We start from the raw sequence: 16278 nt of genomic DNA on the forward strand, positions 1-16278 counted from the left end.
GCCATTTGTGGTATGGGGTCCATTTTGGACTGCCAAAAGGAATGGTCTGAGGAGAAGGACTGGCTTACGAGGCAAAAGGACAAAGTTTTGGCCTGCTTATTGCCCTTAGTGAATCCATATGACAATTGGGTGATCATAATCAATTTAGTTCCATGGCTTCATCAGTTTTGTACCCAAAGAGTGTTTTGCCATAAAAAGGGGAGATTCTCAATTCTGGTTCTCATTTCAGGTGCTAAAATGGAATAATGCATCCAGGCATGGCGACATAAGGTTACTGTTGTTGACACAGAATGAGCTGTGTAGTCTGTAGCATGGTGTGAGGTGTGTTCCCCCCCTTCAAACAAACTAACAGGAAGAGGGGAGTTTTGCAGGGGCTGTTTTTCTTTCAGGGGTAGGTCTTAGTCTCTCTATCTCTCTGTGTGTTACTTGTTAGGGTTAAGATATCACAGGGCTAGGAGTTCTTAGGGTTACCTAAAGGCAGTGTTTACTCAGTGGCAGGGGTGGAGTCAGCTAGGGCTGGGAGAGGACCACATTCCTTTCCTGTGACTCACATCCTGTGTGACAGTTGGAAGGCTACTCTACATATGAGGTGAAGGCCCGAGAGCATAGCGAACAGGGATAGCAAACAGGATGTAGGAGTTTTGCAGGAGTTTAGCGGGAAGTGTGAGGGGGAGCCTGGAACAAGCCCCTGCAATCACAAGGATCACAAAGAGCCTGGTGGAGAAGAGAACGTAAGTACATATCCCTCCCTTGTATCCCTCATATTCTTGGGAAAGACTGTTCGGACAGTTAAATAGTTGACCATTACAGCTGAGACCTATCCTAATAAACGATCTAATAAACGGACAATAAGCTCCCTAAATACTGCAAACAGCCAACCAAAACAGTATGAAGATAGAAGGTCAGCAGGGGAAGGGGCACTTCCCAGTGTATTACACAGAATGCCACATGTACGACTATTTGCCCCATGGGCAGAAGTCATGGGTGTGTGCTCGGTGCAAGGAGCCCCTGGCTCTCAGGGAACAAATCCGTTCCCTCGAGACCAAGGTGGCGGATCTGGAGAAGCTCAGAGAGACAGAGAGGCATGTGGACGAGAGCTTCAGGGATGTGATAGAGGCATCCCACTCCACGGCTGGTAGCTCCTCTGCTGTCAGGGAGAATGAAGGTCTTGGGCAAGGAGGACATCGGTCTGAGGAAGAGGGAAATGCTCCTTTAGAAGGGACCCCTTCCGTGGATGATGAGCCCATATTCTCTCGCACAGGGGATACTCCTCTGGGTGGTGGGGGCCTCCTTGTAGTGGGTGATTCGATCATTAGAGGGATAGAGAGATGGGTTTGTGACCCACGTGTTGACCGCATGGTGACTTGCCTGCCTGGTGTGAAGGTTGCGGACATTACGCAGCGTCTAGACAGGCTCCTAGACAGTGCTGGGGAGGAGACAGCTGTCGTGGTGCACGCTGGCACCAAAGATGTGGGGAAATGCAGTCGGGAGGTCCTGGAAGCTAAATTTAGGCTGATAGGTAGCATTTTGAAGTCCAGGACCCCCAAGGTAGCATTCTCAGAAATGCTACCTGTTCCACGCGCAAGTACAGTGAGACAGGCAGAGCTGAGGGGCTTCAATGCGTGGATGAGACGTTGGTGCCGGGAGGAGGGGTTTAGATTTGTTAGGCACTGGGACACATTTTGGGGCAAGCAAGGCCTGTACAAAAGGGACGGGCTGCACTTGAACCAAGATGGAACCAGACTGCTGGCACTTAAAATCAAAAAGGTTGCAGAGCAGCTTTTAAAATGACACCTGGGGAACAGCCAATGGGAGCTGGGCAGTATCCCGTTTGGCAAAAACCATCCTTTAAAGTGTGAGCCTGCAAAGAATTCAAATAAAACAGAAGGGGACAGAGCAGAACCGCATAAAGAGCAGACGGGAGCCTGTGCCAGCAGGTCAAAGAGTCAAAAGAATAGCATACATCAGGGGAGAGATTCAGTGTATAGGTGCTTGTATGCCAATGCCAGAAGCCTCCGAGCCAAGATGGGTGAGCTGGAGTGCTTGGTTGCTAACGCAGAAATAGATATAGTGGGCATAACAGAAACATGGGGGAACAGTGAGAACCGGTGGGACACTGTTATCCCTGGGTATAAACTCTATAGAAAGGACAGGGAGGGGTGCCTTGGAGGAGGGGTAGCACTGCATGTTAAAGAAGGGATAGAATCCAACAAGCTAGAAAACCTAAGTGGACTGGAGTCCTCCACAGAAACCCTGTGGGTGACTATACAAGGCCGGAAAGGAAACGTGCTACTGGGGACGTGCTATCGCCCTCCGGATCAAAATGCCGACAGTGACTGGGAGTTGCAGGAGGAAATCAGGGAGGCGTCAAGGAGAGGCAGGGCTGTAATTATGGTTGATTAGACTGGGTAAATTCACATTCAAGTCAGGACAAAGAGGTCAAATTTCTAGATACGCTAAATGACTGTGCCCTAGAACAATTGGTCATGGAACCGACCAGAGAGAAGGCGACATTGGATCTAATTCTGAGTGACACCCAGGACCTGGTGCGTGATGTCAGTGTCATCGACCCTTTAGGGAACAGTGACCACAGTGCCATCAATTTCAGCATACATGCAGGGAGAGAATCACCAAGGATGTCTAACACAGATATTTTGAATTTCAGAAGAGGAAACTTCTCTAAAATGAGGAGTATGGTGAAAAGAAAGCTGAGGGGGGAAATCAGGAGAGTCACTTCGCTCCGGAGTGCATGGAGTTTAGGCAAAACCACAATACTAGAAGCCCAGTTAGATTGTATACCCAAAAGGAGGAAAGGTACCACTAAGTCCAGGAGGATGCCAGCATGGCTAATGGGTACCGTCAAGGAAGCCATAAAAGGGAAGAAGACTTCCTTCCGAAATTGGAAGGCCTGTCCAAACGAAGAGAACAGAAATGAACACAAACTCTGGCAAAAGAAATGCAAGGTGACAATAAGGGAGGCAAAAAGAGAGTTTGAGGAACATTTAGCCAAAAGTATCAAGGGGAATAACAAAAACTTCTTTAAGTACATCAGAAGCAGGAAACCTGCCAGGGAGGCAGTTGGACCATTAGACAATGAGGGAGTGAAAGGGATTATTAAGGAGGATATGGAGGTTGCAGAGAAGCTGAATGAGTTCTTTACATCTGTCTTCACGGCAGAGGATACTGAGCATATACCTGCTCCTGAACCAGGCTTTTCAGGGATGGAGGCTAGAGAGCTGAGTCAGATAGAAGTGACAAGGGATGATGTTCTAAACTGTCTGGAAAAACTGAAAGCTAACAAATCACCAGGGCCGGATGGCATCCATCCAAGAGTCCTCAAAGAACTCAAATGTGAAATTGCCAACCTCCTTGCCTTATCCCTGAAATCGGGCTCTGTACCAGAGGACTGGAGAGTAGCAAATGTAACACCGATTTTCAAAAAGGGATCCAGGGGGCGATCCGGGAAATTACAGGCCAGTTAGCCTAACGTCCATTCCGGGCAAATTGATGGAAAGCATCCTCAAGGATAAAATTGTAAAACACCTAGAAGAACAGGCCCTGCTGGGAGTGAGCCAGCATGGCTTCCGCAAAGGTAAATCTTGCCTCACCAACCTTTTGGACTTCTTTGAGAGTGTCAACAAGTGTGAGGATCAAGGTGATCCAGTTGACATAGTCTACCTGGACTTCCAAAAAGCTTTTGACAAAGTTCCTCATCAAAGACTCCTGAGGAAACTTAGCTGTCATGGGATAAAGGGACAAGTACATGTGTGGATTGCTAACTGGTTGAAATACAGGAAACAGAGGATAGGTATAAATGAAAAGTTTTCACAATGGAGGGAAGGAAGAAGTAGGATCCCCCAGGGATCTGTACTGGGACCGGTGCTTTTTAATTTATTCATAAATGATCTAGAAGCAGGGGTAAGCAGCGATGTGGCCAAATTTGCAGATACCAAACTCTTCCGGGTAGTGAAATCCAAAACGGATTGTGAGCAGCTCCAAAAGGATCTCTCCAAACTGGGGGAGTGGGCGACAAAATGGCAAATGCGGTTCAATGTTAGCAAGTGTAAAGTGATGCACATTGGGACGAAAAACCCCAACTTCAAGTATGTGCTGATGGGATCCGAGCTGTCGGTGACGGACCAGGAGAGGGATCTTGGGGTTGTGGTGGACAGCTCGTTGAAAGTGTCGACTCAATCTGCGGCAGCTGTGAAAAAGGCAAATTCCATGCTAGGGATCATTAGAAAGGGGATTGAAAATAAAACGGCTAACATTTATAATGCCCTTATACAAAACTATGGTGCGACCACACTTGGAGTACTGTGTACAATTCTGGTCACCACATCTTAAAAAGGATATTGTTGAACTGGAGAAGGTACAGAAGAGGGCAACCAAGATGATCAGGGGCCTAGAGCACCTTTCTTATGAGGCAAGACTACAACACCTGGGGCTTTTTAGTTTAGAAAAAAGACAACTGCGGGGAGACATGATAGAGGTCTATAAAATCATGCATGGTGTGGAGAAAGTGGAGAGAGAGAAATTCTTTTCCCTCTCACACAACACTAGAACCAGGGGTCACTCCATGAAATTGATTGCCAGGAGGTCTAGGACCAACAAACAGAAGTACTTTTTCACACAACGCGTGATCCACTTGTGGAACTCTCTGCCACAGGACGTGGTGACAGCCAACAACCTGGATGGCTTTAAGAGGGGTTTGGATGACTTCATGGAGGAGAGGTCTATCAATGGCTACTAGTCGGAGGGCTGTGGGCCACTCCAGCATCAAGGGCAGGGTGCCTCTGAGTACCAGTTGCAGGGGAGTAATGGCAGGAGAGTGGGCACGCCCTCAACTCCTGTCTGTGGCTTCCAGCGGCATCTGGTGGGCCACTGTGCGAAACAGGATGCTGGACTAGATGGGCCTTGGGCCTGATCCAGCAGGGCTGTTCTTATGTTCTTATGTGAGTAGTTGTTTAGGAAGCCTACATGTTTCCTTATGTAGGGGCAGTTCAGATTCAGATCTTCTTGTCAGATGGAAAATAATCCAAGAATGGCACAGGTTTTCTCCAAAGGAAAAGGTTATATCAGGACATAGCTGCCTGATTATTGGCAATCTTGAGATGGTATGTAGCTGTGGAATAAATATGCCTCCTGAGGGAGTCCAGTTTTCTCCCTTCCCTACCTGCAAGATCAGAAAGTACTTTGTTCTTCAATCTAGACCAAGCCACCTCTACTATGACAAAGTTAGGAGTAGGGTATTTTTGAAGAAATTGATTCACTTCTACCTGAACTTGGTAAAAAAATTCTAATTTTTTAAAAGGATGGTGATAGTATGGCTGGCTTCTCCCTGCCGGCTTCTCCCTTTTTTGGTGGCTGGTCTGGGGGTAGCTGCTGCTTCTTCTTTATGCAGAGTGGTGGCACAACACTGGAGGAGTTCGCTACCAGAGAGGAGGTGCTTGTTGTTGGAACTGATAGGTTCAGTAAGATGGTTCCCGAAAGAACACAGGACCAAAGTGACCAATTTTCTCCTGTATTCGGGTGGCTCTGTCCGATAGAGTAAGGTGAGTGGATGATGTGAGCAAGACAGTGATGGGTGGGCCAGAGAATTATTATTTTTATTATTTTTACATTTATATCCCGCTCTTCCTCCAAGCAGCCCAGAGCGGTGTACTACATACTTGAGTTTCTCTTTCACAACAACCCTGTGAAGTAGGTTAGGCTGAGAGAGAAGTGACTGGCCCAGAGTCACCCAGCTAGTTTCATGGCTGAATGAGGATTTAAACTCGGGTCTCCCCGGTCCTAGTCCAGCACTCTAACCACTACACCACGCTGGCTCTCGAATGCCATAGCTGGGGGGTGCAGAAAGAGCCCTTTCCCACAATAAAGCCCTAAGCCTAGATATTCAGTTCAGAAGGGGTTGTTTAGTAAATTTCTGGCAGTGGGAGCAACTTTCTACAATATGCTCTTGTCCAAAGCAACTAAACAGCACTGGTGGCTACTGGAAGATGGTAATTTAGCTCCACATTGCGCGCACCTTTTAAACGAAATCTTTGTCGCCATACAATGGGCGATAATAGATCCCTCCATCCGGGGTGTGGGGACTTTATTTTTGAGGAAATAAAACATCAAACAAAAAGATAGAAGAACAGTATAAAGAAAAGCGAGGAAGAAAAATTATAAAAACAACAGAAGCATTTTCTCCTGTCTTCGGGTGGCTTGTCAAAGGAAGTTCCTGATCAAGCGAAGCAAAGTAAAGTGTGCAGCCGATGATGAAGAACTGAGGAATAACGGTTGGGAGCCTCGTTTTGGATAGCGAATGGGATGGAGCTATCGCCAAAAAGAGAGACAAGATAGCTTGGAAGCACAGGGACCACTAAGAAGAAGTGTGTTTTTATGAACAAGAGACAAATCTTTTGTTCTTATGAACAAGAGACAAATTTAAACAAAAGCTTTTAAAACTGCTAACTCAAACATTTTTCAATAGATTTGTCTGAAACACTTTCTCAGATAGGTTATCCGTGACAAATTATACTGATAATTATAAAATGAAATAACTTGACCTAAAAGAATGTTCTGACTGTATAATGTTTGGAAAGGCTCTCACACATTAACTATAGGGCTGCTCTCACAGCAATATAATGTTGCTGGGTAATACATGCCATAAGTTTAAGATAGTTAATCTGATATTATTCTTCATCTAACAGACAGGTAATTAGTAGATATATGCATTTCCATTAGGGAAATCATTACTAAACCCAAATTCATCAATAGGCTTGAGAGCAAAGTAAATGAGAGTTGAAAAATATGTACACCGCCTCTAGTGATGTACTTTGAGAACTTTGGTTGAAGAGCAGCATATAAATATTCATAGTAGTAGTGGGAAATATTGTGCAAAGGACAGTGATGGGAGTCTGGATGTACTGCATATCACATTTGTCTCAATAGATGCAGAATGAATCCTGTTCGTCTTTTAAAAATGTCTCAGCCCATCCTGCTGGAATATCTTGGATATTATACATCCATATTACATCCAATTAATACATCCATAACTGATTAAGCAAAAACTATTATTAGGATGTTAACTGGGGTGGAATACCAACATTGTTATCATGCTATAATTAGAACTTTAAGAAGAAAATCAATGTCATGTCTTTATTAGGACCAAAACAAGCTTTCAAGTTCTTCATAACACTTTATCAGACTGGTTTTTAAGCAAAGCAGAAGGAGCAAGGAAAGTCCAGCAGTCTGCAATTTGTAACAAACAAAGAATGGAATCCAAGAGAAATTTGCAGAATTAATTAGAATTAGCCTCAGTAGGTGCCACTACATGATGAATCCGAGGTGCTGGGACAAGGATATAAGAATGGCAATCCACTCATTTTTATTAACTGATAACAGTGTTACCAGTGTAACCTCAAATCAGTAATGTTAGTATGAAAAGGAATATTTCTTTTTCATATATTTTTAGAACATATGTCCATATATTTTTAGAATATATCCGTATTCTAAAAACCTATTACAAGGAAAAAGAAATTACTTGGAAATGAGGTTATTTCTATCTACAGGTAGCATAGCCAGGCCTCTGTGTACCAGGAGATCAAACAGCAGTGCCAGCTGGAGATCAAATAGCACCAACAGGCTCACTATGTATCCTACTATTGTGAGAGTTAGAAGATCACATCCCAGACACAGAAGTGCTGTGGGAGCCACTAAAAACTCCTGGAGCTTCACATATCTGCTGTGTTGTATTTAACTTTTTAAAATAAGGCTGCTTGAAGTGTCAAACATTTAATATGTCTAGCCATTACCTGCTTTCTTACTTATTCCATTTTTCACTTTGGGAATCTACTGCTTCCATATGCAGGTACAGAAATACAGAGGCACGGCTGTCTAAGGCTGCATAAAGGAAATTGTTATAAGGTTCGGTCACCCAGCATGCAATGAATACCCAGATCCAGTAATCCATGGGTGAGATAAGGAATGTATGGCAATGGACAAGAACTGGTACACATCCATTTGCAAAGATTTCATCCCACCTCTTCTCTTAGTGCCCCACTCAGTTGAGGCCTCTCTCTGGTTGGGCCCTCTCTAGATGGTCTACAGAGAAGCTCCCTGTGTACATGGACAGACCAAGGGCTGGATGTTCTTCTGGGATGCACAAAATGCACTTTCTTGTCAAGTGGTGACAGCATGTAATCAGTTCAGGTAGTCTTGCAAATGTAGATGCTGACAAAGAGGGTGACAATTTCCCTTCTATCCTCCCTTATGATCATACATTTCTACCCTTTAGGTATTTTAGTATTATTTGTTCTTCCTACAACTTGGCTATTTCGCAACATACCAAAACAAAGTCATATTTCCAATGGCCTATAGAAACATTTTACAAGAACAATCCTGCCACTGAAATTAGCAGAATGCATTACTTTTTACACCGGAATATGCTTGGTGAAAGTTTAAATAATGTTTTTGTTTTAGCAGAAATGCTGAAGATGAGTATATTTTAACTGTTATAGTTCTCATCAGATTTTTAATGCTGAGTTATCAGATCAGTAATTCCAAAATGACATCATGCCAAAGAAAAGCAGAAGATCTTTCTCAGATTCAAATTCACCATATATGGTAATTAGTCAATAAAATGGATAATGTATGACGTTGAGATCCTACAAGTTTCAAACTGTTCTTTACTTCCCTTTTGCAAACACATTAATAAAAATTCTATTACATCTATTTAACTTCTTCAATTTGCCTGTAAGTGTAATCTATGCAAAATTATTTTGCCTGGTCAACAACGGGCCTCACCTACTAGTAAGAAGATAAAAGATCACCTTGCTTTGAAACAATATTTCTCTTGAACATTAACAGTCAGATCAGAACACAGTGAGCATAATGCCATTAGTCACAAAATGTGAGACAGTCTTCCTTAGACAGGCATAAGGTTCCTAGGGATAAGGTCACAATACTTTCACAATCATCACTGTTTTATTTGGATCTTTTTCGTTTGGAGTTGCAGCACAATTTGAATGATTTGAGAAAGCTGCTTTCAATTTAACACGTTTACAAATGGCAGTAATTGTATCAGTAAAAGTCCACCACGATCTTTGATGGGAAGCCAAGCTTGGTGAACTACCTATAGTCCCTTTTCATGTTGTTTTTATAAGCACTTCATGAAATCTGCACTAAGAACCCATGTATCTACAGGAATTGATAAGAACATCCCACATATCCTCTAAATGTTTTGGCACTGTAATAGAAAACATCCAACACAGACAGAAACATTACTAAATTTAATCAGACTAAAATCTGAGGATTAAATCTACTGATTTAGAGTGCCTAGGAAGCAACTGCTTTCACACAATACTAAAATACAGAAACAGATGTTTAAGACACACTCTTGTTTATTATTGCTTCAAAGAATGTTCTACTTGTTCTCCATTGCCATTCACATGCCATTGCTGTGTTATTGGGATTTTGTTAACAGTGTCACCTACACAACAGCATTAGATATGTCACCAACTATTATGTGGAACTGATGTTGCAGTGGGCGTCTGAAGGCAAGAGCTTGTTTGGGAGTAGAAAGGACATTTAATGCTCTAAACTTATTATGACAAAAGGATTCACATAGATTAAAAAAAAAGTAGTCAAGACATCCAGACCAATATGTATGGGCAGCTGTCATAATACTGTATACTAGTAGGTGAGGCCTGTCACTGACCAGGCAAAGTCAATTTATGTGGATTACACTGCTAGGAAAGTTCAAGAACCGAAATCCAGGGGGCCCTCTAATATCACGAGGGTAACATTTACAGAAACCATGATACTGGAGTGCTTGAAAAATCTGGGCTTTAAACCTCCCTGTGCATCAGCTGAAAATCAGGAAGAGTGGCTATTTGAACTGTATACAAATTTAGTTAGGAGGGTAGAAAAGGTGAATAATCAAAACTATTTCCCCCCGCCACCATAATAACTAGATTGGTATACACGGAGGTGACCCATGAATGGGTGAATCCGCTGTGTGGGTGTTACATGTATATGTTGTAGATTTTTTTTTTAATTAACGGAAGTAAAAGAACTTCCATTAATAAAATGGAATGGAATGTTCTTTTACTTCCCTTAATAAAAGAATGTTTTATTAAGGAAAATAAAAGAGCAGTTTGAAATGTGCAGGATTTCAACTTCAAACATTATTAATTTTATTGACTAAATTACCATATATGGTAAATTTGAATCATAGTAAATTTGAATCTCAGAAAGATCTCCTGCTTTTCTTGGGCATGATGACATTTTGGAATTACTGATCTCATTATTGAGTGTTAAAAAACTACTGAGAACAATAACAGTTAAAATATGATGATTATATTCCGAATTTCTAGTTATTTCTAATACAGGAGAAATTATTTATACCTTTCTCCTAGCATATTCTGGTGTAAAAAGTAGTGTATTCAGCTTATTTCAGTGGAAAGATTGTTCATGAAAAATTTTTTATCTGTAAGTAACTCTTAATATTTGGAATTAATCCTTAAAAATAAATAAATATATTTAAAATTTTTTACCAAACACATTCCAGTGTAAAAAGTATGAATTCAGCTAATTTTAGTGGCAGGATTGTGTGCGCAAAATTTGGTATCTGTAAGTCATTGGTAAGTATGATTTTATTTTGAACCAACCAACCAATTCTTCAAAATATATAATAGATAGGATGATATTGCCTGATCATAATCATGTTTTATTTTGATAGTAAAAACAGAAAAATCTAGAATTAGATTAACATACAAAACTTTAAAAGAAAAATCAGTTTTATAACATGACGTGAAATCATAAAGAAGTTTCATAGCTGAAACACCCTTTGAACACTACCCCACCTTGCCTTTACGCTAGAAGGGTTCATTTTCCCTCGTAGCTTAAAGGATCTTTGGTGGGTTGGCGGTTGGAACTGGTGGACAAGTAATTTATTTCAGTCACAAAATCTCTTCAGAATAATTTTGTTCATAAATCCAAAACACAGAATGTCCAAGCTGAAATCCATATATAGCAATGGTTGCCTTACGGGCGTCATCGATGGCCTTTTTACTAGTTTATCTAGTAAAAACTAGTTTTTACTAGATTATCCACTTCCTGCTTTGAGCACCAACATGATGCAAACTAACTGAACTAAGCCTCCCTAACATGCCACAGACTCAATGATTTTAGCCAAATGAGCTGCCTATCCAGTAGAAGAAATAACAAAGTACAGCTTCCTGCACATGCTGATCAGAACAAGTGAACAGGTAAACAGTAGCTCTCACAAGAAAAGGTTGGCAAGATGTGAAACTGATCTGCATTTTTTAAAAGCTGTAAATGTAAAAAAAATACATACTCAAATGGATTTATGATTGATACTGCGAACAAGATATTTGGCTTAGTCTCACTTGAAAATACTGTGCTAAAATTGTATTATTGTTTTTACTTTGCGAATCCATTCAAATATGTTTAGGCACACCCTCGTGCCAAGCTAATGTGCACAGGAAGAACTTTTAAGGTGAGGAGAAAAAAACCCCCACTTTGATGCTATTGCTTTTGTCAGATCCAACTGATTGATGTAATTAGGTTCATGCATACCACCACAAAAATAAAAATAAAATAAATCTTTTAAATTTATTTATTAAATTTCCCCACAGAAATGAAAGGACAAAATATTCCTCCTGTTCCATGAAATCCAGCAGAGTTTACTGAAATACTAAGAAATAATAAAAAGGAAATTGATTTTCCAAGCTGTGTGTCAGTACAGTAATTGTGTGCCTAGCTAAAGAATACAAAATATGTCAGGAAATATTTCTTCAAGTTTCATCAAGCTTTAAAAAAAGTACTTTGATACTACTTACTCATTAATGATCAAATCTGGTGCAAAACATAGCAGGCTTCCATTAGACTGCTTATATGACCTCCATCCTAGAGCAAAGGCCATCAGAAACATCCATGAATACTGCAAAAGGGTCATTTGGTCATCCAGGTGCAAATTTCTGAAACCTAATTCGAAATAAACAGAAATTATTAAATAAACAGATTTCTTGTCCAATATATTTTGAAATTTATAGTTCAGAAAGATTCTCAAGAGTGTCTTGAATCAAATTCAAAAGCGACATTAAATCCCTAGTAATTTCATCAGCGGTCATCTGTGCTCTTACACAATTGGGGTTTGTGCATGCGCCGAGACCTCATCGGAGTTTATCCAAGCTAAATTCTCTCAAACTAGGCAGTAGCCCCTCCCCTTCTGATGGTATGCACATGTGCACTGTCTGTCTCCCTCCTTCAGTCACTGGGTCAGTTGACCTAGAGAACTAAAGAGGGGAGATTGAGTGGGTGTGTAAGAGCACAGATGACCACTAGAAGAACCCAATTTACAAGTAAGCAACCTGTTGTTCTTTGACATGGTCTCTGTGCTCCACACTATTGGGAACATAGCAAGCTGCACCCTGTGTATTTCTTACCTGGAGCCAGGAGTTCAGGAGAAGAGTGAATGTAGGATACCTGTGCCAAAGGTAGCATCTCTGCGGGAGAGGACATCCAGAGTGTAGCCCTGAATGAAAGTGTGGAGATGCCCACGTTGCTGCATGGCAGATGACATCCAAAGGAATAGCTCTGTCAAAAGATGCAAAGGCAGCCACCTTTGGAGTGTGCCCTCAGAGAGTGAGGTATGTCCTCTTTGGCTAACTGATAACACAATGTGATAATCCAATGGGAAATGATCCGAGCGGAGGCAGGTCAGGCCTGGTTGGGACCTGTGTAACAAAGAGTGACTGATAGAAACACCCCCTCACAGTTCTGTGAACATAATAAGGAAGCGCTCTGTGCACGTCCAAGGCATGCAGATGTCTCTGGGCATCATCAGTAGAGTTAGGAAAAAACACTGGCAAGGTGACTGGATGTGACTGGTGAACGGAAGAGACGACCATAGGCAGGAAGGCAATGTCCGGCCAAAGCACTACTTTGTCCTTGTGGAAAACCAGATAGAATGAGTCCATACAAAAAACCTGTAACTTACCTACCCATCTAGCAGACGTGATGGCTACAAGGAATGCTACCTTGCAGGAAAGGAGGCCCAAGGAAACGGATGCCATAGGTTCAAAGGGATGCCGCATGAGACAGATTACTAGGGAGATCCCAGGAGGGAGCCATAATGGGAGCGTATGGGTATAGGTGAGCAAGACGCTTTGAGAAACATTTGATGCTGGGGTTCTTGAACCAAGATGTGGAACCTGAAGGTGAGGGAGCCACAATGGTTGCTAGGTGGACCCTGAGGGAGAAAATCTTAAGTCCAGATTCCTTCGAAGAGAGGAGGTAGGTCTGTCAACCAAAGGAACGACTTGTGGACCTTGTGGGTCCTGAGCTGAGCTGAGACTGTAGGTCTATGTGAGGGTGGAAGTGGTGTAGGAACTAGCTTTGCAAAATGCGGGAATGGAAACGGGTGTGTGGGAGCACATGTAATGTAGTGTTGTAGAAGCTATGTAGTCCAGGAGTTGTTGGATGACCCCAAACTCTGTGATAGTAATGTTGGAATATGTGAGATGCTAGGGAAAGGAGTGGATCCTGCATTCCAGGAGGTAGAGTTTTATATGAAAAGAGTGGAACAGACACCTGAGGAATTCTATGCACCTGTTGGGTGTCTGGATTTGTCGTAGTTGATCTGAAGGCCTAAGCCATTCAGAAGGACGGATTACCAGGGTGTCTACTATGAGGAGCCAGTCCAAGAATGGAAAAATCTTGGGTGGCAAAAAGGCCACCACTTTGTAAAGACTCTTGGTGCAGATCAGTGTTCCTTTTAATTTTTATCATCAGTGAGCGGAAACAGGTTTGTTCTGGGTGGCAGTTTCAAGGCAGTGTGTGTACATAATATACACACACACACTCTCTCTCTCTCTCATTCTCACACACAAATACTGCGCCACACAAAGTGCGGTGTGCAAAAATAAAATTATCTCCCCCCGCCTCCTCCTCTCTTCTTCTGCAGCTTATTAATCAACACTGAAACTAGTTATTCATTACTAAACACCATAAATATGCACCATAAATATGGAAGGAAAAAGAAGTGATTTTTACAATTCTACTCTATTTTATGCTTTCTTGAGATCTGGTTTCCCTTCCCTTGTTTATATGTTTCTTGTTCAAAATTCCCATGGAGAAACCCTGGCATTGCAGGTGACAAAACCAAAAGAAGGCTTCAACATGGGATGTGATAGGGCCCCAGAGCACGGACTGCCTTCCCACAGTTGAAGTTCAGTGAATCATTAGTGACATCAGTGGCTCCATTAGCACTAGAGCTGGAAATAAAGGAGGATCACAGACTTATTTGTATATTATGTTGATGCACATACAGTAGGACACTTTGTATCTGTACCCTGCAATCCAGAGGACCTGTACCCACGTTCATTCAAAATGAACACACATAGAGTCATTCACACAAACACTTGTCGATGGACACCAATAAGAACGTACAACACAATCCCTGAATAAGGTTCACAAGTGGACTCTAATATACAGCCTCAGACATTTTCTTCTTATTTCTCATTCAGATCCAGTTTGCCTCCAAGATATTGGAGGGAATCGTCTCCCTCCATTTGCTGCCGCCAGCGCCGCTCAGGATCATCTGGAGGGAATCATCTCACTCAGTTTGCTGCCGCCAAGCCTGAGCAGCGCCTCTGCCTGTCAGCCGCTTAGGCTCTTCTAAAGGAGGGGATCATCTCCCTCCTGTAGTCCTGCTGCAGCGAAGAGCCCAAGCGGTTTTGGCGGCAGCAAATGGAGGAAGACGATCCCCTCCTTAAGACCCCACGGCGGGTGGTGAGAGGTGGAGAAGCAGCCGCCGCTGTAGATGCAGTGAGTGGCAGTTTAAGGAAGCTGCATGGAGGGCTTGGTGTGTGAGTGTGTGCGTGTGCAGCTGCGTGCCTTAGAGGGAACAGTGGTGTGTATCCTAGGCCAAACTGAAGAAATCTGAATTGGTAGGTGGTGTCCCCTACCTGGAAGTGGAGGTAGCACCAGTGTTGAGGGTGGATGGTGACATGATAATAAGCATCCCTGAGGACTTGAGAGATGAACCATGTCCCCTTCTGCAGTAGGGCGAGGATAGTGGTAATGGTGATTGTGCGGAAATGCTTGTACATGATGAAGTGATTGAGTTCTCAGAGGTTCTGAATGGGGTGAAGCCCTCTCTCATGCTTGGGGACTGTGAAGTAAGGAGAGTGGAAACCCTGTGAAGAGAGGTTGTGGACTAGTTCCATGGCCTTTTTGTCTAGTAGCGAGGCCATCTCTGTGAGTAGAATGGGGGTGACCTTGGTGGTGACTGGTTGATTGAATGAATGGGGGTACAGATGAAAATTCCAGCGTGTATCCAATTCTTATTGTGAGGATGCAAGAGTCTGATGTAATGGTCTTCCATGTTGTCAGTTAGGGAGTTAAATGGGTCCCCAGTCTGCGCTGGAAGAGAGAGTCACAAACCGCAAAGGGGGTGAATGGTCTAAGTTTATTGGATGGAGGATGCTGTGTGGTTTAGGAAGGGCATTTCCCATAGGGCTGGAGCACAAAAGGAGCGATGACTTTGATGGTATGAAGTGGCAGTTTGCTGAGGCCAATGAAGATTCCATCTGGTTAGCCTACTTTGGGTATTGAAGGTTGATAGCTCATGGAGTGCTGTGAAGGTGTTGGACCTTTTGAAGGGTCTCGTCGGTCTTTTCCCCCAAAAGCACACTGCAGTCAAAGGGTAGATCTTCAATGCGTGAGCAGGCATCATATGCTAGGCCGGAAGATTGAAGCCATGCATGGTGGAGGATGGCTACGGAGGTAGCCATGATCATGGAGGCACACACCACAGAGTAGCTAGCAGAGTAGAGTTCTTGCTTGACCAAATGGGCCGCCTCATTGAGGAAAACCTTTGCAGAATCCTTCTTATCTAGAGGTAGGTGGTCTAGAAAGGGTGCCAGACATTCCTATAAGAAGTGGTTGTTGCGGGTGTTGTAGGCCTGGTAATTGGCTAACTTGTGATGTAAAGCAGAGATAGAGTAGAGGCACCTGTGGAAGCAGGGTGTGACCTGTTTTTGGAAAGGAGAACCCTACTGAATTGGGTGTGGAATGGTGCTGCAAGGAGTTTCCTGCCTGCTCATCCTCTGTGTGTACTCTATAGGAATTATCTAGGTGTTTGGTAGGTTGAGGAAAGAGTGTTGTGCATGGCCTTGGTCTTGTGGCAGCACATATGGATTAGAGGCCGGAAGCAGCGGATGAGTCTTAGTGGGATTCTGCAATGTGCCTTGTTCTTGGTGC

General features: G+C 42.9%; 1 protein-coding gene across 2 annotated transcripts in view; it reads right to left on the reverse strand.

Annotated features, from left to right (window-relative positions):
• The window catches only part of NR3C1 (nuclear receptor subfamily 3 group C member 1), a 130920-nt gene that overhangs the window by 22627 nt on the left and 92015 nt on the right, over positions 1 to 16278 (reverse strand). For both annotated transcript variants that reach the window (XM_053294445.1, XM_053294446.1), the window contains exon 6: positions 11853 to 11997. In XM_053294445.1, the coding sequence (XP_053150420.1) occupies positions 11853 to 11997 (145 nt within the window). The remainder of the gene's footprint in view (positions 1 to 11852; positions 11998 to 16278) is intronic.

This window comes from Hemicordylus capensis, chromosome 2 (assembly GCF_027244095.1).
Source record: "Hemicordylus capensis ecotype Gifberg chromosome 2, rHemCap1.1.pri, whole genome shotgun sequence".
NCBI lineage: Eukaryota > Metazoa > Chordata > Lepidosauria > Squamata > Cordylidae > Hemicordylus > Hemicordylus capensis.